This window comes from Ursus arctos, unplaced genomic scaffold (genome assembly GCF_023065955.2).
Source record: "Ursus arctos isolate Adak ecotype North America unplaced genomic scaffold, UrsArc2.0 scaffold_4, whole genome shotgun sequence".
NCBI lineage: Eukaryota > Metazoa > Chordata > Mammalia > Carnivora > Ursidae > Ursus > Ursus arctos.
The window spans coordinates 50,785,889-50,808,823 of NW_026623056.1; the positions used below are offsets into that span (position 1 = coordinate 50,785,889).

At 41.0% G+C, this 22,935-nt stretch overlaps 1 protein-coding gene across 5 annotated transcripts in view; it reads left to right on the forward strand.

Annotated features, from left to right (window-relative positions):
• The window catches only part of DCBLD2 (discoidin, CUB and LCCL domain containing 2), a 688,558-nt gene that overhangs the window by 586,691 nt on the left and 78,932 nt on the right, over nucleotides 1–22,935 (forward strand). For 4 of the 5 annotated variants that reach the window (XM_057306591.1, XM_057306590.1, XM_044381345.3 and 1 more), the window contains one exon: nucleotides 3,038–3,135. Coding sequence is in view for 1 of the 5 variants with exons in the window: in XM_026491850.4 (XP_026347635.2) it covers nucleotides 22,084–22,291 (208 nt within the window). In the remaining 4 variants the exon portion in view is untranslated. Of the gene's footprint in view, nucleotides 1–3,037; nucleotides 3,136–21,720; nucleotides 22,292–22,935 lie in introns of those variants that run through there. The other variant, XM_026491850.4, reaches the window with a different exon arrangement.

The following is a 22,935-nucleotide window of genomic DNA, read 5'->3' on the forward strand; positions in this document are numbered from 1 at the left end:
ATGAGTTTTTATAATAAAAACATTGTGTTTATCAAGTGGGTTTTTTTACATTAGTTGATATGATCATGTGATTTTTAGTCTGTTAATAATGGAATGTATTGTTTGATTTTTAACAATTGAACCACCAATGCATTCTTATAATTAATCCCACTTGTTGTGTAATTAATTCCACTTGGTTGTTGTATATTACCCTTTTTTGCATGTTACAGGGTTCAATTTGTTAATATTTTATTGAGTATTTTTGTGTATATGTTCATGAAGGATATTGGTCAGTAGTTTTTGTTGTTGTTATTGTTTAAAGCTTGTAACATCTTTGCTGAGTTTTAGTATCAGTACTAACCACATAAAATGAATTGGGAAGTGTGGGGGGAGTTTAAATTACGAATGCAATTTCTTTCTTAGTTATAGGACTATACAAATTATTTCACACTGAATGAGTTGTGTTAGTTTGTACTTGTTGACGAATTAGTTCATTTCAACTAAACTGTCAAATTTATGTGTAGAGAGTTGTTTGTAGTATTCCCCATTATTCTTTTGGTGTCTGCAGGGTCTGTAGTGATATCTCCCGTTTCATTCCTGACATAGGCAATTTGTCTTCTCTCTCTCTGCCCCCCTCCTTTTTTTTAATGTTGTTAGCCTTACTAGAGATTTATTGATATTTTCAAAGAACGAGGTCTTTGTTTCACTATTGTTTTTCTATTTTCAAGTTTACGGATATCTGTTCTTTTTTTTAAAGATTTATTTATTTATTTATTTGACAGAGACAGAGACAGCCAGCGAGAGAGGGAACACAAGCAGGGGGAGTGGGAGAGGAAGAAGCAGGCTCATAGCTGAGGAGCCCGACGTCGGGCTCGATCCCAGATCGCCGGGATCACGCCCTGAGCCGAAGGCAGACGTTTAACCACTGTGCCACCCAGGCGCCCCTACTGATATCTGTTCTGATCTTTATTATTTCCTTTCTCTGCTTGCTTTGGAGTTATTTTGCTGTTCTTGTTCCAGTTTCTTAAGATGGGAGATTAGGTTAATAATTTGAGGGTTTTCTTCTTTTAGAAGTATTTAATGCTATAACTTTTCTCTCAGCACTGTTTTACCTGCATAGCACAAATTTTAATATGCTGTATTTTTATTCTCATGGAGCACAATGTATCTTTTATTTTCCTTTGAGATTTGGCAGCATGGCAAATCCTAGCTGCCAGGACTGCTTAGTCTACACTTATAATGATTTTATACAAGAAATAAAAATTATATAAAATATACTGACAATTTTATTCTTGGTAATAGGATTATGTTTTCTTTAAAACTAGCCTTTTTTCTGTAATTTGTACTTCCCAAATTGTGGAATTAAAAATGGGGATTATAAAACTTATATGATGTTGATCCATATTAAGTTGCACTATTTGACTTATAAAAAGATTAGTTTCATATGGTTCAACCTAGTAATTTTTATAATGTGATGCATATAGTTTTCCTTTAATCATTTCCTCTTAATATCCCATTTCAGAATTTGGGATAACAAAGAAAGGGGGAAAATGTGTGATCCAGGTCAGTGTCAGCAATATGGTTCATGACCAGAGGATGTTGTAGGTACCCAGATAAGAGAATAAGTTCTTTAGAGTAGATTAAAATAGAAAGATAGAAGAAGAAGTAGAAGTAGAAGAAGAAGAAAAAGAAAAAGAAAAAGAAAAAGAAGGAGGAGGAGGAGGAGGAGGAGGGGGAAGAGGAGGAGGAGGAGGAAGAGGAGGAGGAGGAGGAAGATGACAAAGAGGAGGAAGGGGGAGAGGGAGAGGGAGGAAGAGGAGGGGGTAGGGAAAGAGGGAAGGAGGGAGAAGGAAGGAAGGAAGGAAGGAAGGAAGGAAGGAAGGAAGGAAGGAAGATGAAGCTTTGAAAATTCAAATTTTCTAGAGTGTCCAGGAGGTCAGGATATCAGAATGAGCAAGAAGACCATGCCAAAGATGAGGCCTCATGTAAAGGCTAGTTAAGTTGTTGTTGTTGTTGTTGTTGTTGAACTTTGTCTGGAAAGCAGGGATAATAATACCTAACTGGTTACAGAAATCTAGCTAGATAACATTGAGTAACTGGCATAAATTAGAAGCCCAGGATGTTAGTTCCCTTCTTTCTCAGTCTCTAAGGAAGTCACTGCTCTGAAAAACTCTAGTGTTAATGGAGTGGTATATGTCACTGGTTCAGGCATGGACTTTGGAACCACAAAAACTGTACTCAGATCTCATTCGCTACATGACTATTGGCAAATTACATAACCTATCCATGCTTCAGTTTTCTTTCTACAAAAGGATATAACAATACTGCATACCTCCTAGAGTTGTTGAAAAGCTTAAATGAGCCAATATATGTAATGTGCTTAGAACACTGCCTGGTACATGGCAGGCACTATAGAAGTGCTATTTTTAGTAATATGAGAAGACTGATAGAGACTGAAGAATATATAATTTTTTTAGGGAAACATGAGTTCCAGAGGTAGGGGAGAAGGAAGAGGAGGAGAGAAGAGAAAAAAGGAATGGGAAGGGAAAGAAGAAGGGAGGGAAAGAGAGGAAGAGAAGAAGAGAAAAATACATTTAGAACATTTTCTTTCTTTTTCTAAGAAGTTGGGAGAGATAGGAGCAATACTGTATCAGACAGGATGCTTGAAACGTGAAATGTCTCTGGTAATAAAATCTTAGAGTATTTTTGTTGTTGTTGTTTGGAAGGAAAAAACAGGTAATGAGGAAGATCCAGAGAATAAGTTTTCACAAGCAGTGAGTGAGAATGTAGGTAAAATGGACAGCAAACGGAGAGGGATAAGCTGTGGTACATCTGTCATAGTCATTGTGGATTCTGTTTCAGAGAAGAGAAATCATGAGTGATAGATAAACACTTCATTTACTTCTTAGTTCTCTGGAGACAGCCCTTGATGCAAGACATCTTTCTGGGGCTCCTTAGTGACTTTTCGCCTTAATGGATTGATGTCTTTACAGTACAGATTATGAAAATTGGTTTTGCTTGGTCTCCTTAATGCATAACCTTTTGGTTTCTTTTTTAGTAATTGTTGGCAACTAGCTCTGCATGACAGCACTGAACGCAAATACCACTGATGATGATGAATGGATGGAAGAATGTGGGATGCATTGTACTGAAAGGGTAAGACATGATGTCTACGTAATTGCTTCATCTTCCTTAGGATAGACAAAGTTCAGAGAAATGTGAACATGGATGACTCACAAGACATGTTCTTTGGGCTTACCCAGAATTCATTTCTCTAATTACATGAACCTTTTCTGCCTTCCTCACTCATCACCTGTGCAGTTGGGTTACAGGGCATCATGGCGGGGCCATCAACCACCTCATGTGCACACTTCTGTTTATTGCAGCGTCTTTCCAAAGCCAGAGTACTTAAAGATATTAAAGCCGCAGGAAAATAACCTTTGGAATTGGCCTTTCGACATTTTTGCAAAACATATGGTAAGTAAGGAAGTAAGCAGTTTAGAAATATCATCTTAAGTTTCATTCTTTCAAGTTTAATGGCAGTGTTGCCTGTTATTATGTGCTAATATGAGTTTAGGGAAGTCTATACTAATTGGATGTTTTTAAATTCACAATTGTGTGGGAAATATTTTTTTGGCTAAAAACTACCTTTGAAAAGCCAAATTCCTAAAACAACTTTGTTGGAATGGCATTTCAATTAATGTCATTTCCCACCAGATGAGATGTTCAAAAAAGAGTCATCCAGACACTTCCTCAAACTTCTGTTCCCTGGGAGTTCACTGCATAATGAGGCAGCCCTGACCCCTGTGGAAGACTTTGAACATTTAGGGGTTTTCTTCTCAGTCTTGAGCTGAAATATTAACTCCATGACCTCATGGACCATACCTCTTCCTTGTTATGATTCTTGGCATATCTGAAAGCTGTTATTACCTGGCCTTTTTGACAAGTTTCTGTCCCATTTCATATGAAGTGGTCACTGGACTGAACGTCATTTTGGCTTATATACTAGACATCTTGAGTCCAATAGTGTTATTTGTAAACTCTGGCACTAGACTTAGATGAAATATTCCAGCATAACCTATAGGTTAGAGTAGTCCGAACACAGTGGAACATTTACTTCCTTTTTGCTGAATCATATTTTTCTTTGCCAGAAATCTGGGATTGTGTTAACATTTTAAAAAGCAGGTATTCCTGTTCAAATCCAGATGATAACCAACTAAAAACCATTGTCTTTTGTCATATAGACTATTATAAAATCTGTATTTCCCTACCTACGCTATCTAAAGAATCTATTCTATTGTCTTGACTATTATACCATGCTAGGGGCATCAAAACATAATGGTTAGTGCATGTACTTTAGAGCCAGTCTACTTGGATTCAAACCTTACTCTATTCTTTCCTTACTGTGTGACTTTGGGCAAGTGACTTGATGTCCCCATGTCCCAAGTTCCTCATCTATGAAATAATAATTAAATGAGCTAATATATGTAAAGCACATAGAAGAATGGATATAGTAAGCACTAGACAAGTATTTGTGGCTATGATTTTATGTTCATCCATTTTTCCCAGCATTTTGTCATCCGTGGACTGATTCTATTTATTAAATAGATAAAATTTGATAAAAATGCAAAGAGGATAGCATCAAGAACAAACCCACAGAATTCCTTCTCAGATTTCCTTTCAAGTTTCAGTTCCAAGAGTAGAGTGGACATTCGCCTAGCTTTCTGCCTAGAATGTTGGAAGAAACAGCCTTACACAGTCATGGGAAGGGCTATAGAGAGAGAGTAGCATGGCAGATCTAGCCAATAGAGGGCCATAAGTTTCCATCTTCATCCTCCCAAGTTGTCCAAGTCCTAAAATGATATAGAGAGCATTTGAAAGTTGTTGTGGGCTCTGAGTAGAATGTAGGGTTTAGGTGAGAGTGCTATAGAAAGAAAGCAAGATAACGTGCCTAACCAAAGTTCTGCAGTCTAGAGAAGGGGGTGCATATCAGAAAGAGGCAGGGTGACTAGTCTACACTAAAGTTTGGATTAGGACTTAGCTGTGTCTGCAGGTTGCAAAGCCAGAGGCAGAGAACAAGCTGGTTGGTGCCTACAGAGCATTCATTTGTCAATGAAGTAAGAGTACTGAATCACTCCTGCCGAGTACTAAACCTAATGAGTTACCTCTGGAGCAAAAGACTAGCAAGGGGTTGATCAAGACCTAAAAGCAGATACCTCCCTCTCCAGTGATGCCTTGAGGCAGTTGTATTATACACTGTCCCAATTACACTTCTTGTATACCTGAGTTTTTCTGAACTATTGTGATTACATGAAATGTATATACACTACATAATTAAAGACCTCCCCACACACACTCCCTATGTTTCCCACACCACCTCTTTTTGTATGATGGCGCTCTTTCATCCTCCTACCACTTTGAAGGGCTCGAGGGCACTCCTACAACTGCATCGGAGTGAAAGCACATGTTGCTGAAGCACCGTAGTTGAGGTAGAATACACAAGCACATCATGCCGTCCAGTTGTACTGAAATGGCTTTAACATTAAACAGTTCATTCCCTATGATTGTTCTCCATTTAAGGTAGTATAAGCTACTGGCTCTCACACTTTGAGGGTCACTGCAGATACAATTGGTTAAAAATAACAGAAAACTTTGTTCAAGCTCATTTAGATAATAACATTTATTAGTTACAGGAGAGGAAGTTCAGATGTAGGTCAGGCTTCAGGACATTGTTGAACCATTGGCTCAAGAATGTCTTGAGAACTCCAGTTTTCTTCATCTCTCTATTTCTCTACCCACAATGTCAGATTCATCTTGTTATGACTGTAGGCTGGTTTCCAGGCTGGGCCATGTGCCTCTTCAGACATGTGCATTTAGAGGAAGAGCAGCTTTGCTCTCTCAAGAGTCAGAGAAAAAGCTGAGTGATGGCTATATCAGGTTTGTTTCTCAATTCTTTCTAATATCAAACCGATTATTGCAAAGGGGCATGGGATTATTTGTAGATCAAGCACACCCCCCTAGAGGAGATATTAATTTCCCAAACTACACCGCTGCTACACAATGCCACAGAATGTCCACAACCATTCTTGTTCAATCTGAAGAGAGCAACGGAGTCTGTTCCCAGAATACACAAATATACGCCAAAATTTTCACACAATTTAGGGGCCTTATGGGGCCTCCCAAAGCACGCTGACGGCTCCTCTAGGAGTCCACGGACATCAGGGCTATGAACTTCTCATCTGAACACTGACCCATGGGGTGCAGTCATTGTAACAGTATGCCTTCTTTTTGATATTCTGGGGCCAGAAATTGCCACTGTTTTCCCTTCGGTCTCCAGAGAAGCAAGGGGATTGTGTATATGCCAGGATTGCTTTTCATCTCAACCTGACATGACGTCAATGTCTCCAGGAGAGCCAGCTTTGTTCTTTCTCCTTCCTTTGTTTTATGGTCTTCTTCCAGCTCTTCACACACTCCTCAGACCCCCATCTAGTTTTCAGCTTACACTGATCCTTTCTTTCTCTTTGCCTTAGGCTCTTCCTTAAAAATTGTCTCCTTAGTTCCTACACTCTGCATCTAACTACCCCATTTTTAATATACAAATCTATCAAGCTGTTACTGTGGGGTAGGCATGCTAATCGTTTTATCCACATTAAATTGTAAGATCTTCATAATAACCTCATAGGGAAAGTAGTATTTGTCTTGCTCTAAGATGAGGAAGTAGCTGCACAGAGAGGTTAATTAGTGAGGGACAGAGTTGGATTTGAACCCAGATTTTCATTTCACTATAGGTCCTATGTCTTTCTGTAGCCCCATCATATCCCTAGACTTTTTATGCTCTCCTTATGCCTTTCTCGATCTCGGTTCTGAGCATGACAAAAAAGGGACTAACTCCTCAAAGAAGTTCTTATTAAAGACCTCTTAGCATTTTAAATATTTCAGATCTCACATTTATATATGTCATGAAAATACTGGCTCTTAATCCAGAGCTCACCCTTCAACTCACAGTTGCTATAGGGGAGGGGAACTTCATCCTGGTTCCTTATTTGGTGCTCTCAAGAAAGGGAGAATTTGTTTCACCAATCACAAAATTTAAATTTTTTTTCTATTGCTCCTTGAAATGTCTTAATTTGACCCAGTAATCTGAAATACTTGGCTTGTGATTTTTAAGCAAAAGACATAATCATTTTCTACCCTTTTTTTAGTCATAATGCTCTTCGACACTCTTTTTTCGTTTTTCTCACCTTACTCATGGAGACCAGTCCTCTTCTGCACATTCCAGTTCGAGAAGGCAGTTCACAGACAGAAACAATCTTTCCAGAATTCTGTTATTATGATGAGAGACAGAGCTCTTCTTTCAAAGCCGTTTGCTTGAAGTAACCATAATCACAGTGCAGTTCTATGAAGCTGATAACAAAATCAAATACCTTTCTCTCCTTGAGTCAAAGAAAAATATCTTGCTATTTTTAACATGTATATAACTAACGTCTGCAAAACTGAATGTAACACACCTCTATGTAGGGATGAAACAGAAAACTGAAGCTTGGGATCTTTGCAGTATTGGAACGGCACTCTGATAGAATGACAGAGTAAATAAAAGAAAACGGGACTTTGCAGATGGATAGGGAAAGGCTGGGGTAATGTTATAAACATTGAGCGAGTGATATGGCACAGCTCCTATCACAGCAGATGCCAACCGTAGGCCTGGGACAGGGTAGAGGCCTCCAGCCACACCAAGTGTGGCAGTTTAGACGTTAAAGGAAAGGGTAGGGAGTTCTGGAGAGTCCTGGAAGTAGTGCCGTGAAGTGAGGTGCATTCGGGGACATTAGGACAATGACTACTTGTTTACTGAATGTAAATATTCCAAACATAGCTTCTCCCTTAAAGGTGTGAGCCTGTTGTATATCAGCTTAGAGAAAGAGAAGGATAGGTGATCAGACATCCCAGGGTTCCTGGCACAGTCCCAGTTTATACCCGTTATTCCAGTTTCATTATCAATATCAACCTTCTATTAGGATGACCAAGTAATATATCTTAAAGTATCCCTGATTGGACAATGTATGACATAGCTACTCTAATGAAAGGACACAAAGACAAAATGAGATTCTCTTTAAAGCAGAAAGTCATAGGCAGGGAAAGACCTTGGCATCTGGAAGGAGCAAACAAACAAACAAAAGGTGACAAAGAAAAAACATCCCCACTAATTATCTGACAAAGACTGTGGATACATGAATGCTAGTTTTCAGGGTAATGTAGGGAGTCAAGGACATAGCCAAAGACAGTGCAGATAACATAGCTGCCAGTCAATCCCATTGCCAATGCTCCAGGAAAAGTACGAGCTGGAGGAAAGGCCCCAAACACAGGGAAACTTGGTAAGGAGACCCTGCAGCCACAATAAGCAAAACAAAAGACAACTCAAAGAATGGCCTGGGCTGCCTTGTATGGCCATGGAAGTTGTGCACCACTCAGGAACGAGAGACTATGATGTGAATGCCACTCTCTAGAATTGACCAGTTCACAGTCTGCATGTGACACTCTCAAAGGTAGCATTATTCCTGTTCTTGGTGTCCACACGTCGACCTAATTTTTTATATATATGCTTTTTATTATTTAAATTTCTTTTCTGAAACCCTTACAATCTCTTCAACCATTTGGATGATTTGTTCAGGTTATATGCAAAAATTCCATGGTATTAATTATTTGGCAACCTTGAAGAAGGGTAATCTCTCCATCCTACCATCAAGAAAGAATGTCATAGACTGCATTTTAAAAATAAGGGAGAGAAAATGATGATCAAAGATTCATTAGGGATTCTCCCACACTCCAGAACAATTTACAAAGTGCACACTCTTATCTGTTCACAGGCTGTATCACTTCCTTTGTATAATTTCCTTTTGTTTGACAAGGAGTGCAATTAAAGAGCATCACACATTATACAGTGGGCAAGGATAGTCAAGGAGATTGCATTTATTATAATCCTAATATCACTAAAATAGGCATCTTTCAAATCATCATGGAAAATGAAGATGTACTAGTATATTCCAAGCTCTCTCACAGACAGTGGGTACAAATAAGGAATTCATTTACATTAATGCCCTCAAAATTGTAATATCTTCAAGTCCCTACTTTCATTGCTAGAACTAAATGGAGAAATAATTTTTTTTTCTCTGACAAGAGTATCAAAGGTGGCTAAATTAAAATGCAAATGGGGGGATCTCAATGATCTAAAATGATATTTTAACGGTAGTCAGGAGCTGAAAAAAATTAGCATAGTTTATACGGTAGCTAATAGCTCTTTAGATCACACCTAACTTCAGGACTTTGTACCATTTTATTCTTTGATAATGTCCTAACCTTTCAAGCTGTTGAGATCCTGTCCATTCTCAAAGGACTGCTGTATGAAGTTTTCCAGATCCCTTCAACAAAATGCAGTGTCTCTCCACATCCCGTCTACATCTATTTCGTGGTGTGCACTGGACTGCACTTTGTATCATATATATTTGTACTTATCCAGTCATCTCTAATAAGCTCTAATGGAAGCTTATTAGAGAGTCATTCCTCATGCATATTTATATCTTGCTATAGTATTATGGACAATATGTTAAACAAGTTAGAAATGACTTAATATTTATTTAATCCGATTAGGGATTAGGGAATAGCAGGCTCATATAAATCTATACTCAGCATTTATGAAAGGGACTGTTACACCAATTTAAAACAAAGTCTTTTTCAGTACAAATTCCTCTTAGAAAATGTCCAGTGTGGACCTGCTTAATTTTTATTTCAGCAGGACAACCTCCCTCCTCCCATACATATGTATGAGTTAGAATCACATTTTGCTGTAAATAACAGAAACCTGAATATATAGACTTAAGTAAACAGAGGTTTATCTTAAATTTTTGTCCTGTAATGTGGGCCTTCGGACAGAAGCTAGTGGTAAAACCTGGAAATAGTAGGGCGACACCTGGCATCCAAACAATAAGAGAATTTTTGAGTCCAAAAGAGTCACAGTCCTCTCATCTATACGTTATTCATTCATCAAAGCTTTATCATAAACCTATTGTAGTGCTATTGTCAAGAGACACTAAAATCATATAAAACAGTCCGTGCTTTCCAGCAGCAAACAATTCAGTATCAGCATGTAGGTAGGATGAGTCACAGATAAGGTAAGCTTGGATCTTAAGAACCCCATGATTTTAAAGGACTGGTCTATGGATTCCTTCACAGCAAGATTAAAGAAAAGAATCCAGCCCCTGGAAGGGATTCTCTAAAACCTTAGGCATATGCTAAGAGAATCCAAAAATGTGAAGAGAGATTTGTGATTTCCAGCTAACTCTTGGTAGTTTATAGCATGCCATTTGCTCACACCGTGGAGAAGCGTGGGTGGAATTCATGCAATTGTATGTAGCAAATAGTGCATAAAGCATGGAGAAGAAGGGTGGTGGGGCAAAGTAGAGATATAAGCATGACTTTTGACATAATTGTCTCTTTGGGGATTATGGTGTTAAAGAGTGATTCTAAGATCTGGTGTTGAAAAGAAATACTATCAGGAGTCAGTTAATTTTGTCACAAAATTAGTGTATGTTTCATTAGAAAATTTCATGTTTTCATCTTGCCAAACTGGCTCAGTAGAAATTAGCTTGCCACTTCTCAGGTTAGCTTGGCACTAAGTTGATACATGCTCTTGCCCACTTAGTAAGTAGCTGTTAAAATGCAAACAGGGCCCTGAGACACCAGGAATATGGGCTGAAGATAACCACTGACCAAGCCCACCATACTGCAATCCACAGCAGGCCTAAGACAAAATTTAAGCCACATAGATAGTAATGGTATGGAAGAATGTTTCAGAACCTCAGTTAAGTTTCAGAACATTCCATTTAATGTATAGATAACATTGTGGCCTGGGCTTTTGAACTGTGAAAGCCAGATGGTGAAAGAGCACTAGTGCCCTTTAATTCAGTATGAAGACATTTACGTATGTACTCTCCCAACTCCATTTTTGGCTCTGGTTCTTAAATCAGTCCTCTGCCTGATGTTCCCTTGATCTATAAAACTCTAGCCTTTGTCCTTACTGATATACCTTCTTAATTCTCCTTATGTCATTTTAACATCATTTTCAGAGTGGGAGGAAAGAATAAATGTTCATGGTCAATCCACCATTTTTAACTGGAAATTAATCTCCCAGATTCTCCAAGCCTTTGTGGGACTACATTATGGAAAGATGAGGCATGCCACCACATTCTCTGAGCACTGAATTCAACCAAACAACTCCAGAATCTAAGCTTGAGCACCTCCCAAAATATTCAAGGTTTGAAAATTTTGATGAAATTTCAGAAAACTCAAGAGATAAAATGGACATTTACTAACAGTTTCCAAAATAGGCATTTGTATCAAATAATCATTTTGTGACCCAAAACATGGTGTGCTTTTATTAGGTGTGTTTTGTTGTCTGCTGGTAGAAGGCTTTAGAAAGAATTTAGGTCACTGAGTGATATAAGCAAAATTCCCAGAATAACTATGGAGGCAGTGTGGTCAAGTGGAAAAAACATGACACTCACATTAGACAGGCCTGGGGTCTCAACCCAGCTGAGTCCCAGCCTAATCACTGAATCAGTGTGCCCATGTGCTAATAATTATACTTACTTCACTGAAATGCCGCGAGACATCAATAATAGCACATGGGTAAAATGCCAACCAGAGGTAGAGGTTCACTAAACATGAATCCCCTCCCCTTCTTCTTCTGGCCACAGCTCTGAGCATGGGAGCGGCCAGCATTAGAGTACACGATTCTTCAGTTGCTACAGAAGAGTAACACATCCTGGTCACAAACAGCCTTCTGAGGAATCCTGGTGACAGGAAATTGTGTACAACTAATTCCCACCAAGAGAAATTGTACCCACTGTGACAGGCAACCTGCTTGCTCAAGACAGAGGGGCCCATTAAGCAAGTACCACATTTGACCTGTTGCTGAGATTTAGACACTGACGGCATCTGGGCTCGCTGCCCAGTGCTCCTTGTGGCTGTGAATCAACATTGTGACAGAGAGGGCACTGGGTCAACTACATTCCATTAATGGTTCAAAGTGTTTCATCTAGACTCTTACAGCAAAGGAGAAGGAATATGGAAGATATACGACTTAGGATGGACAGAAGCTTGATGGAAATAGACACATAAGGATTTTTAAATGTAAATCTGAAAAAAGCAAAGCCCTAATGAACTCACACAGCCTCGTTGTCAGAATTAAATCTTCTAACCCAGTGGTTCTCGTATTTTTCCTACCATTACTGGAAGCAGGCCACAGGTTTCCAAAAGGGGCTCTCAGAACTTGGGACGCCCCATCAGGTGATTCTGTTGGTGCTCATCTCAGCAGAGTAGCTCATTTTATTCCATAGTGTGTAAAATTAGGTCATATTTTTTATGCAGCTTGTTTTTAAATCAATTTGGAAACCTGATGGGGAAAAATTAACATTCTTTGGGTAGGGTGTAGAATTCTAAGCTTCTTTGCATTTTTTGAAAGGACATTTTACATTCTCAAAATATCTTCAGATTCTCTTCTAAACACAGTTTTCGTACTGTCTTCTCTTACACAGTTTTCTTATCATTTATTAGCTACGTTAAGTCCATAGGAGCAACTATTTTTTTAAAGATTGTATTTGTTTATTTGAGAGAGAGACACACACACACAGAGAGTGAGAGAGCATCAGCAGGGGGGAGGGGCAGAGGGAGAGAGAGAAGCAGACTCCCTACTGAGCAGGGAACCTGAGGCGGGGCTCAATCCCAGGACCCTGGGATCATGACCTGAGCCAAAGGCAGATGCTTAACGGACTGAGCCACCCAGATGCCCCCACAGGGGCAACTTTTAAAGAAAAATATTTAGAAGCTACTCACTCTACATATCATGAATGTTAACTACCTCCCGTATTCATTTATTTTGGGGAAAAGGTGAGGTTTATTTCATATGATAGAATGGAATAAGACATGCACTTATGAAAAAGATTCCAGGACCAAGAAAAATTGGATAAAGAAAACAAATTCTCTACATGCCAAATATATAGACATAATTGTTGGGAAGTAAATTTCAGGAGAGAATATGTGATTACAGATGGGATTTGAGTATAATATTTTAACCTATCTTCAAACATGGCTCATTTGTTTCATTTTGTTTTCCATTAGGGCACAGATGGTGTTTAAAAATTCATTCTGGGCCATGTCTAACTATAATTTCTTGAAATGGATGACTGCCATAAGTATGCATGATGACTGAGTTTGGAGAGAATTTCAATTTAATTATACACACTGTTGCAGTTATTAAAATAAAATCTGGGTGCTGATTCAGCATGGCTTTCTGGTGGGGACATTATTTTGTAGGTGATTTAATTAATTCCATACATATGCGGCTAATGGCATCTAGAGTGAGTGGATATATTTTCGTTGTGATAGTGAAGTACTTTCTCAATATTAGTTATTTCTCAGTATGAGAATAATAGCAAATGACAAAAAGACTAAAGTGAATCCTGAGTTACTTTATGTATGGTCATTGATTTGGGGGAAATAAAACTGCTTTTACTGTATCAAATCAAACAGCTAATAGTTCAATTGCGTCATGAGATGGAGCTGTTACTCTCTGAGGGTCTTCCAAATGAGTGCTAACTAATTAGGAAATCCATGAATTTTTGTTACGAGACTACTTGTGACTGATTAGTACCTGTCTTTTACCAAGGCCTGCTCTCACCCTCCATTATAGTCAAGTCAGTAGTATCCACTATACTGATTACATGCTCCAAAAATGAAAACACATTCTTCACATTTATAAATGGGAACCAAGCACTGATTTAAAGGGATAACCGATAAATAATGCCAGATACGTGGTGAGAAAACAGTCTTATTTATTCAAAATTCTACGAGCACTAGGCATATACAGTCCTTCAAGGTTTTTTTGTTTGTTTTTTCATTTTTTTAATTAGCTAGGTCAGGGAAATTATATTCTTCTTCGTTTCCCTCCCAGGAGTTATCTTGGTTTGCAATGAACCCTTTAGAAAAATCTCGGACATTTTTACTTCCGTGCAACACGTTAACTACGAACAAATGATTGTACATATCAGTCAAATGTAAAGTATTACTTATACTGTCATTAAAGCCTGATTATTAATGCAGAAGCTCATGGAAGCTAAGGTTAATCCGAACAACATGTTATTTCCTTTTAGTCCAGAAGGTAAGGTTAATCTGAACAACATATTTTTCCTTTTGGTCCATAATCTGCCATTTTAAAATCATGGTTAAAAGAATGCCCACAATAGAAAGATCTGTTTAAAGGAAAATGAAGAATATATTCTGCATCTCATTTATATCTTGTGTTGAAAAGCAGACCAACAGCTAGTCTGTGAATGTGATATAAAGAAGAGGATATACTTCTTTGTTTCAAAAACCTTAAGTATTCCTTTTAACATTGCATTTCCAAAGCCTTGCTATTTAAAATATTAGTCCCTATTTTATCAACTTATTAAATTTAAAGGATCTAAAATTTAATTAAAAGAAAAAAATAAAATTTAATTTAAAAGAGTCAAAGCAAAACTTGCCTGCATTAAAAAAAAAATCCCAATTTTTATTTCCAGTCTCTTGGTTCTTAGAAAATAAAAGGTAGAATTATTGTACTATTATTTGCTTGTCCTAGTGTAATAAATGTCAGCTGTCTGGATGCTTTCAAATCTGCTAGCTTGCTATGGTCACTGCATCCTTTTACATTTAAACAAAATTGTTTAAAGGAAGTGGGTGGGGGATGGGTGAAATAGGTGATGGGGATTAAGGAGAGCACTTGTGATGAACACCAGGTGATGTATGGAAGCGCTGAATCACCATATTGTGCACCTGAAATTAATATTACACTGTATTATACTGACTGGAAATAAAAAAAAAAACAAATACGAAAACCACAAAATTGTTCAAATATCCCGACTTACCCAGGCATGAAAGCCTCTTGTTAAGAGGATGGTGAGCAGCATGGAGGTTTAAGCTTCTCAAACTCTGGTTCTAGGAGTCTCCTGCGATTTCTGACCTTTTCATCTCTGCTTTCATTTCACCTCCTGAGAACACTGTCTCCTTCCATGAAGAAGATTCTTCCATGAAGAATCAATAAGTTGGACACCAACCTGATTGTCCCCCCTTCACTTGTAAGACCCCCCTTCCCCAGAGTTTCATCCAATCAAGGCTTTCTTTTTTTTTTTTTAAAGATTTTATTTATTTATTCGACAGAGATAGAAACAGCCAGTGAGAGAGGGAACACAAGCAGGGGGAGTGGGAGAGGAAGAAGCAGGCTCATAGCGGAAGAGCCTGATGTGGGGCTCGATCCCATAACACTGGGATCACGCCCTGAGCCGAAGGCAGGTGCTTAACTGCTGTGCCACCCAGGCGCCCCAAGGCTTTTTTTTTTTTTAATTCAATTAACCAACATATAGTACATCATTAGTTTCAGATGTAGTGTTCAATAATTCATCAGTTACGTATAACACCCAGTGCTCATCACCTCATGTGTCCTCCTTAATAACGATCAAAGCTTAAACTGTAGTCAATTTAAGGGAGAGTTTGGGAGAGAGGCTAGGTGGGGGGCAGGGGGATGTTACAATATAGCACATACAGCAAACAACTAACAATTTTTTCTTAGGTATCTCTATCTTTCAAAACACCTTTGCATTCTAACCACTAGGGAATTTTTACTGTTTTTCACTTCTGAGCTCCAGCTTCCCACCACCTCACAACCAGCTTTATGTCCTCTGACCTTGCTATCTCCTTGCTGATAAGTTTACCCTCCCCACTCCAAGGTCCTGTTTGCTTCTTTCACTGAACAGAACTGGGGCTCTTCATCCAGCCCCAGTTCATAAAGGCATCACCAGGCCAGGGTTAGAGGGCATGAGGGTTATTTTCCAAACTAAACTCACCCTTCCCTCCTGGTCTTCTAGGGAAGAATTCTGCAGTCATCAGCTGGTGTTTCCTTCCTACATTAGGTAGCTATTTTGCCATTGAGGACTTAGAATTTGGCTGTGAGATGAAAGCAAGCTGTGGATAATGAGAATTTGGAAGAATCGTCAAACTTTGAACCTATTGTAAGGTCCATAAATAAGGCAATTGAGGCCTAGAGAGGTTAGGAGCCTTGCTGGAGGTCATAGAGCACTTTCAAAAGGAAGGTGGACACAAGAGTCTGGTCCAGAGCTGTTTCCATGATCTCATGAAGCAACTCAATTTTTCAGAAGCCAAATAGCACTTCAGCTCTGTGTATTTAATTTTCTACTGTGTTGCCAGCAAAGGTCCCACAGGGAAGAATGCAGGCGTATAGCAGGGGAGGCACACAGCTACTACACACCTAAATCATATTATCTCAGATACTCTGGTATGTTCCCTATTCATTTTTCTAGTTTTCTGTTACCATTCATGAATAATTCTTTCATTTCTAGGCATGATGCTGATGTTATGGAGGGCAGTTTTCACATGATTTTACTAAAATATTTTGCAGCCTCCATTAGGGATAAAATACCAAGCTGAAGCCTTCTTGTTGTGATTCACAAGAGAATGAGTTGGTTGAGTTTTTATGTTACTAGAAAAGCCGAGGGGGTGTTGGTGGGAGTGAGGAGTAGAAAGAGAAAGAGAGAGATGGTTATAGTGGAGAGAAAGGCGAAGGGCAAATGATCAAAGTCAGTCATGTTGATGAAAATGCCAAGAAAAAAGTATTTAGCCATTATCCACTAGCAGAAATTAAATATCTCCTATAATAAACTAGGTTCCTAACACTTCAGTCCTAAATTTGCTGTACTACCTAAGTAGTTTACAAATGTTAAGAAAATGTGAATAATAAACCTGAGAGTTAGACTTGAATGAAATGACTGAGAGAAGCTACAAGATAAAGAAAAAAAATGTATTCAAACCACTTCTGTTGATGAAAAGGAAGAATGTCTCCTCAGCCGAATTCAGACATTCAGCAACAATCTTGGTTGCAAACATTTGTCCAAACAGTCAACAGGACAGAGAAAATGCCCCTGTGAGAACAGTAACTAGATCTGAGGGCTCTGGTCTTTGAAGTTTAAAATATTTCCCCAGAACTGCCACATTCTTCTCTCTCTTCTATCCCACTGGAAGATCACAAAAGTAAATTCTCGTTTGTTCCCTTTCTGTGATCCTGCCAAAAATACACACTCACTGATAAAGCCCACCGGTGATTCATTACATACCATCATCCCAAGGTTTCCAGTATAAATGCCATATTAAATGAGTCTCTTCTGTTTTATTAATGCCTAACAGACATTTAATAGCAATGATGGTGCCAATGATTCTTACTGTATCATACCATTAAAACCCAGATGTTTCTGTACGAACAGAAGCCCCTGGGTTCTTTCCCTTCATTCTCATTTCCTTAGCAGTGGCTGAGCTGAGATTCATTTGAAAGCAGAAATAGCAGGCTGTAACCATTCTTTCCATATTTTCATTTACTCTATAGATCAATTCTATTTTCTGTATTCCTCCAGTCATTATTGATTAAGAGAAGAAAGAAAGAAAGAAAGAAAGAAAGAAAGAAAGAAAGAAAGAAAGAAAGAAAAGAAAGGAAAAAAAAAAAGAAAGACCAAGAGGGAGAAGACAAAAGGGGAACAAGTTCTGGTGAATTAAAATTTAGGTTAAGACTCTATATTTAGGGATGCCTGGGTGGCTCAGTTGCTTAAGTGTCTTGCCTTTGGCTCAGGTCATGATCCCAGGGTCCTGGGATCATGTCCCACATTGGGCTCCTTGTTCAGTGGGGAGCCTGCTTCTCCCTCTGCCAGCTGCTCTGTCTGCTTGTGCTCTCTCTGACAAACAAATAAATAAAAAAATTTTTTAAAAAGACTCTATATTTATTTTTAAATTTCTTAACATGGAGCAACAAACAAATATATCCAAACAATACACATTGTAATTTCCTGGTATTTCATATATTACTGTCCCATGTGTTCCTTTCCTGAAGCCCTAGTCTTCCCCAGAGACTTCATCCAAAGCATTAATTTATTTACCAGTGAATGCAGATGACCATGGCTGCCACAAGTCCTAGCACATGTCAGTAAACTGGTGTGCAATGAAGACACCGCTCAAGTTGTGTTTTCTATGTTGGGCTTGTCCCTAAGGGAAACTCTAAAACCCATTTCTGTTTGAAACTCTGTAAGAAGGAGCTGGGACCTGGACTTGCCTTGTGGAAGCACTTGAGCGTCTGAAAGCCTCTAACTGTTATGATGATGGCCTCCTCCAGACCTATCCATTCTGGGTCCTGACTAGAATCCCCAGTTCCTACCTTGCCCAGCCATCTGAGTCATGTGGGTAAAATGATCCTGGACAAGTATTGTTCTTACTGCCTCTGCAGATGTTAACCCCCAAACATACCCAAGTCCCAGAGGTAAGGAAGATGTCTAAGTTGGCTAGAGCAGCACGCAGGGAGTGAGAAAGGTAATGTAAACTATAATTCTGCTCTATCCAGGCACTGTCCTAGAAATGAATGCCTGTTATATTACATCGGCCTGCGGTCCCACAAGGAGATTTTCATCATCACAGAGCATCTCATCATTGTTTTTGCAGCTCAGTAGAGTGACAATGCTCAGAAGTGGGGAAAGAATAGTGACAGAAATAGCACCAACCATCTCCCACATCTGCGTTATAACTCCTTATACATATGGCAGCAGGATCTCCAGAGACGCTCTCTAGCCAGAGTTCCATACTCTATAGTGCCAAAGCAAAACCCAGGAAGCTGAAACAGAAATACAGAAATTGTCAGTATCCGTCACCGAGAACATCTGATTTCACCTCTTTAAATACAACTCCAATTTGCCCCTTCCTCCTTCCGCCCTTTCCTTCCATTGACCTCATTCAGGAGCTCTTCACTACTCTATTCTCCACTTTTAATCCCCCTTTAAAATACCAGACAGTCAGTAAAACAGGGATGAAAAAATGTAAGTACTGCTACCTCTTACTTTAGGTATTTATAGTGGGCATCTTTTCATGCTGTGTTATCAAGGCATGGAGGGGACTCTAGGCCAGGTTTTGCCTGTTCCAGCAAGGCTTCTAGAACGCTGAGGGTTCACAGGTGGATCCTCTGCCTCTGATGCAGTTCTATGTAGTCAACAGAATACCTTGCTCTGTCTCCGCTTCTGTGGCCTTAAAGTCACCATTCGGTGCCCTATGAAAGGACTTGTCCAACAAACAAGATGGGCTGACTCAGAGAGACTATTACTATAAGTCTTAGGATGTGACTGAGTGCTTGCCATGTTAGCACACGTTTGACATGGCCAATACCGAACTCATGATCTTATCTCCTACTTCCACATCCAACCAGGCCAGTTCCCCTTAGCATGTTCCCTTGCTGTGTGAAAGGCAGTGCTTTCTACCAGAAACCTGAGCATCTTCCTTGACTCTGCCTTATTCCCCACATCTAACCAGTCACTGCATTCACAAATATCCTTCATGTCAGTCTTCCCTGTCCAAGCCCACTGCCCCTGCAGTTCGGGTTCATGGTCACTGCCTTTAACTGCACAAGTCACTGGACTAGTCTCCAGGTGAACTCTTCCAGGATTCCAGTCTTGCTTTCTCTCTAATCTATTCATCACCCTTCTGCCTGGCTGAGTTTTCTGAAATAAAAATTTGATAATGTCAGCCTGCTTCTTCCTCTCCCACTCCCCCTGCTTGTGTTCCCTCTCTCGTTGGCTGTCTCTCTCTCTCTCTCTCAAATGAATAAATAAAATCTTTAAAAAAAATTGATAATGCCACTCTTTCTTAGAGCCCTTTAGCTGTTTCTCAGTGTTATAAAAATAAAATCCTGACTCCTTAGCCTGTCTTAGATCTTGCCCCTATCAACTTTTCCAGACTAGTTTTCAGTTCCTCCTATTAAAACAGCAGTAGTTAACCCCACTGAGCTCCCTCAACACGATTGACCGATTGACCGTGGCACCTGTGAGCCAGCCTACTTTGCCTGTAGCTTCAGATTACCTTCCTCACTTTGTCTTTTTATTTAAGACTCAGCTGGACTTTCATACTCACCATAAAGGGTTCCTTGAGCACCTTCCACTGTGGTATTGTGCCACTAGTCTATACCTCCAAAATGGCACTGACAGCAATAATTTTGTTCACCTCCCCCACAGAATGTAGGCTCCTCCTGTTGAACTTACGTCCACTGCCTACATCAGTCCTATAACATAGTAGGATCTGACAGACATCCAATAAATGCTTATTTAATAGGGGCGCCTGGGTGGTTCGGCTCAGGTCACGATCCCAGGGTCCTGGGATAGAGCCCTGCATTGGGCTCCCTGCTCAGCGAGGAGCCTGCTTCTCCCTAGTTCTCTGCCTACCATTCTTCCTACTTGTGTTCTCTCTGTCAAACAAATAAATAAAATCATTAAAAATAAAAAAAGTGCTTATTGAATACATTTGCTGGAAGAGTTTAATGCATGAGGGGTTTATAATAGAGTTGAACAAGATGACCTCCAGAGTCCTTTCCAACTCTTAGCTTTTCATTTGAAGATACCAGTCCTTTCCATGGTTTTGAATATCACATCCATTTATTACTCTTACCCATGACTTCAAGGCACACCTCAACCTGAGCTTTAGAACAAAACGTCCACCTGCCTGTTATACAACTTCAAATACTCACTGCTGGGTGAGCAATTCAAATTTAGTATGTCCAAAATTAATTTGCCTACCGAACCTGATCCACCTTTCCAGTTTTCTGTATTTGTTAATGATACCATCCTCTTCTTGGGGGCCCATATGAAAAACATCCAGGATGGCACCTTTCTCCTAAAACCAATCACTGCCTAGCCCTGTGGATTCCCCTTTCCCAAAAACCAGTTGTTTTTGTCCCTCCATTTACTTAATGTCGCCATCGAATTGCTCGTGACTCTAATTAGCATTTGTTGCACTCTTTCATGATGCATTTCCATCTCTGTACCAACACTAGATGCTGGAAAGATTTCGGTATTATGGCTGTAAATCCTCCAAGTCTCAGCATAAGGTTTGCAAACAGATAGCAGGTGGTCAACAACTCTTGGTAGAATGGCTGAATGAATGTTAGGATGTTAGGTATTAACTGCTTTGGAGGCATGGATCTTGTTATATGTTTTTTTTTTGTTCCGCCAAGAGAGTAAATATAGTAAAAGGCGAAGGAAACAAGAAATACATATTTTTAAAAATTGAACACTGTATTTTTTTAACTCGGAGTTGCTGTAACAACTGGCTGTAGTTTTAATTTAAAAAAACACGCTCTGCTTTTTTTGTAAAAGGTTTCTTAGCCTCAGCTCCCAGCTAAAACCATCGAGGATCCTGGTTTCCCACCCCTTCAAGTGGCCTGATGTGTGGCAGGGGTGGAGCAATGAACAGGCTGGGCCTGAGGAGCAAGGCGCGCGGGATGGGGGAAGTCCCGGAAGTCATTGACCAGAGCAAGCGGCCGCCTCAGCGAGATCTGCTTGGGCTGAGGTCCCAACAATAACAGGCGCGCGGGCCGGGCGGGGCTGCCGGGGGCCCGAGCTTGGGGGCGGAACCCGGATTGGGAGAGGCGGGTGGGACGCTTTCCTAAAGCTGCAGGGGATTGGAGGAGAGAGATGAGGGGCGGTTGAGCTCAAGGAGTGGGCCGGGGAGCTAACGGGCCGACCGAGGAGAGAGCGTGTTGATTGGAAGGCGCTGAGGGAGACGGACCGGAGCCAACTGCGGATTGGCCGTGAAGGGCCGAGGAGGCGTGGTCAGTGCGCGCCAGAGGGAGCGCGAGGGAGCGGGCGGCTCGCCTGCCTGCCAGCTAGCAGGAGCCCCGGGCGTGTGCTGCGAGCCGGGGTTGTGTGGAGGAACGCGGTGTGGGAGGCGCGTCCCCCAAGCTCCTCCGCAGCCGCCCTCAGCGGTTCGAGTACCCCACTTCCTTCCCTCCCTTTCCCTGCGCTCTGGTCTGGGGTCTCGGGACAGGGAGCGGAGGAAAAGAACCAAAGCCGAGGAGGCGAAAGCGGACCAAGGGGCAGAGAGGGTCCTGGCGCGGGGCGTAGCGCGCGCTGCCGAGCTCTCCCGCCGGAGCCGCTGCCTCCTCGCCCAGGGCGCTCGCACTATGCAGGCGGACTGCCGGCCACCGCGATGGGGAGCCGGGCGGTGGTGAGAGCCGGGCGCAGCCCTCACGGTCTTCGAGTCCGGGCCGCGGCCGCCGCCCCCGCCCGGGCCGCGCTCCCCCTCTCCCGCCCTCTCCCTCCCCCCTCCAACTCCTCCTCCTCCTTCCCCATGCCTCTGTTCCTCCTGCTCCTACTTATCCTGGTCCTGCTGCTAGAGGACGCCGGAGCCCAGCAAGGTGAGTGGTCCCCGGGGTGTGCGCGACGCGCGGAGTCCCTGGGGCGGCGGGGGCGCAGGGGGAGCCTCGGGGATGCCGGGTCTCCGGGACGTGACCTGAATCTGCAGATGTGCGGGGGAGGTGCGGTGCGCCCCGGTGCCTGGCCAGACCTGGCCCTGCACTCGGTGGGTTGAGTTGCAAAGGTGGGCTCTGCCTGTTGTCCCCCAAGTTGGCGCGGCTTTACTTTTTGACAAGGCCTTTGGTTTGTCTGAAAAGAGAGAAGTGAGAGCCTGCTATGAAGGCCTCCTTTTTGGTGTTGGATTCTTCTGGGGAAAATCTTTGGGAGGAAAAAGAGAAGTTTGGGAGGTGTGACCCCTAAAGTTAGGCTACACTGATGGCCAGAGTAGAAAGGCAAGATAATTAATAGCATCTTAAACCAATTAAAGGCAAGTGGCGATAATTATCGTCTTTTGTGAAAGTGCTCGGGTTCAAAACGGAATGACATTGATTCTGGTTAGCTTTGAGTCTTAGATTCAGGACATGCGCTTTATGATGCCTTACTATATTATTCCTATTGGTGGTCTGGATTGCCTGGGTCAGACGGTCTGACCCAAAGCAACATGCTGTGTTCCCAGATGGAGCATTCCGAGTTAAAAGGGTAAGCC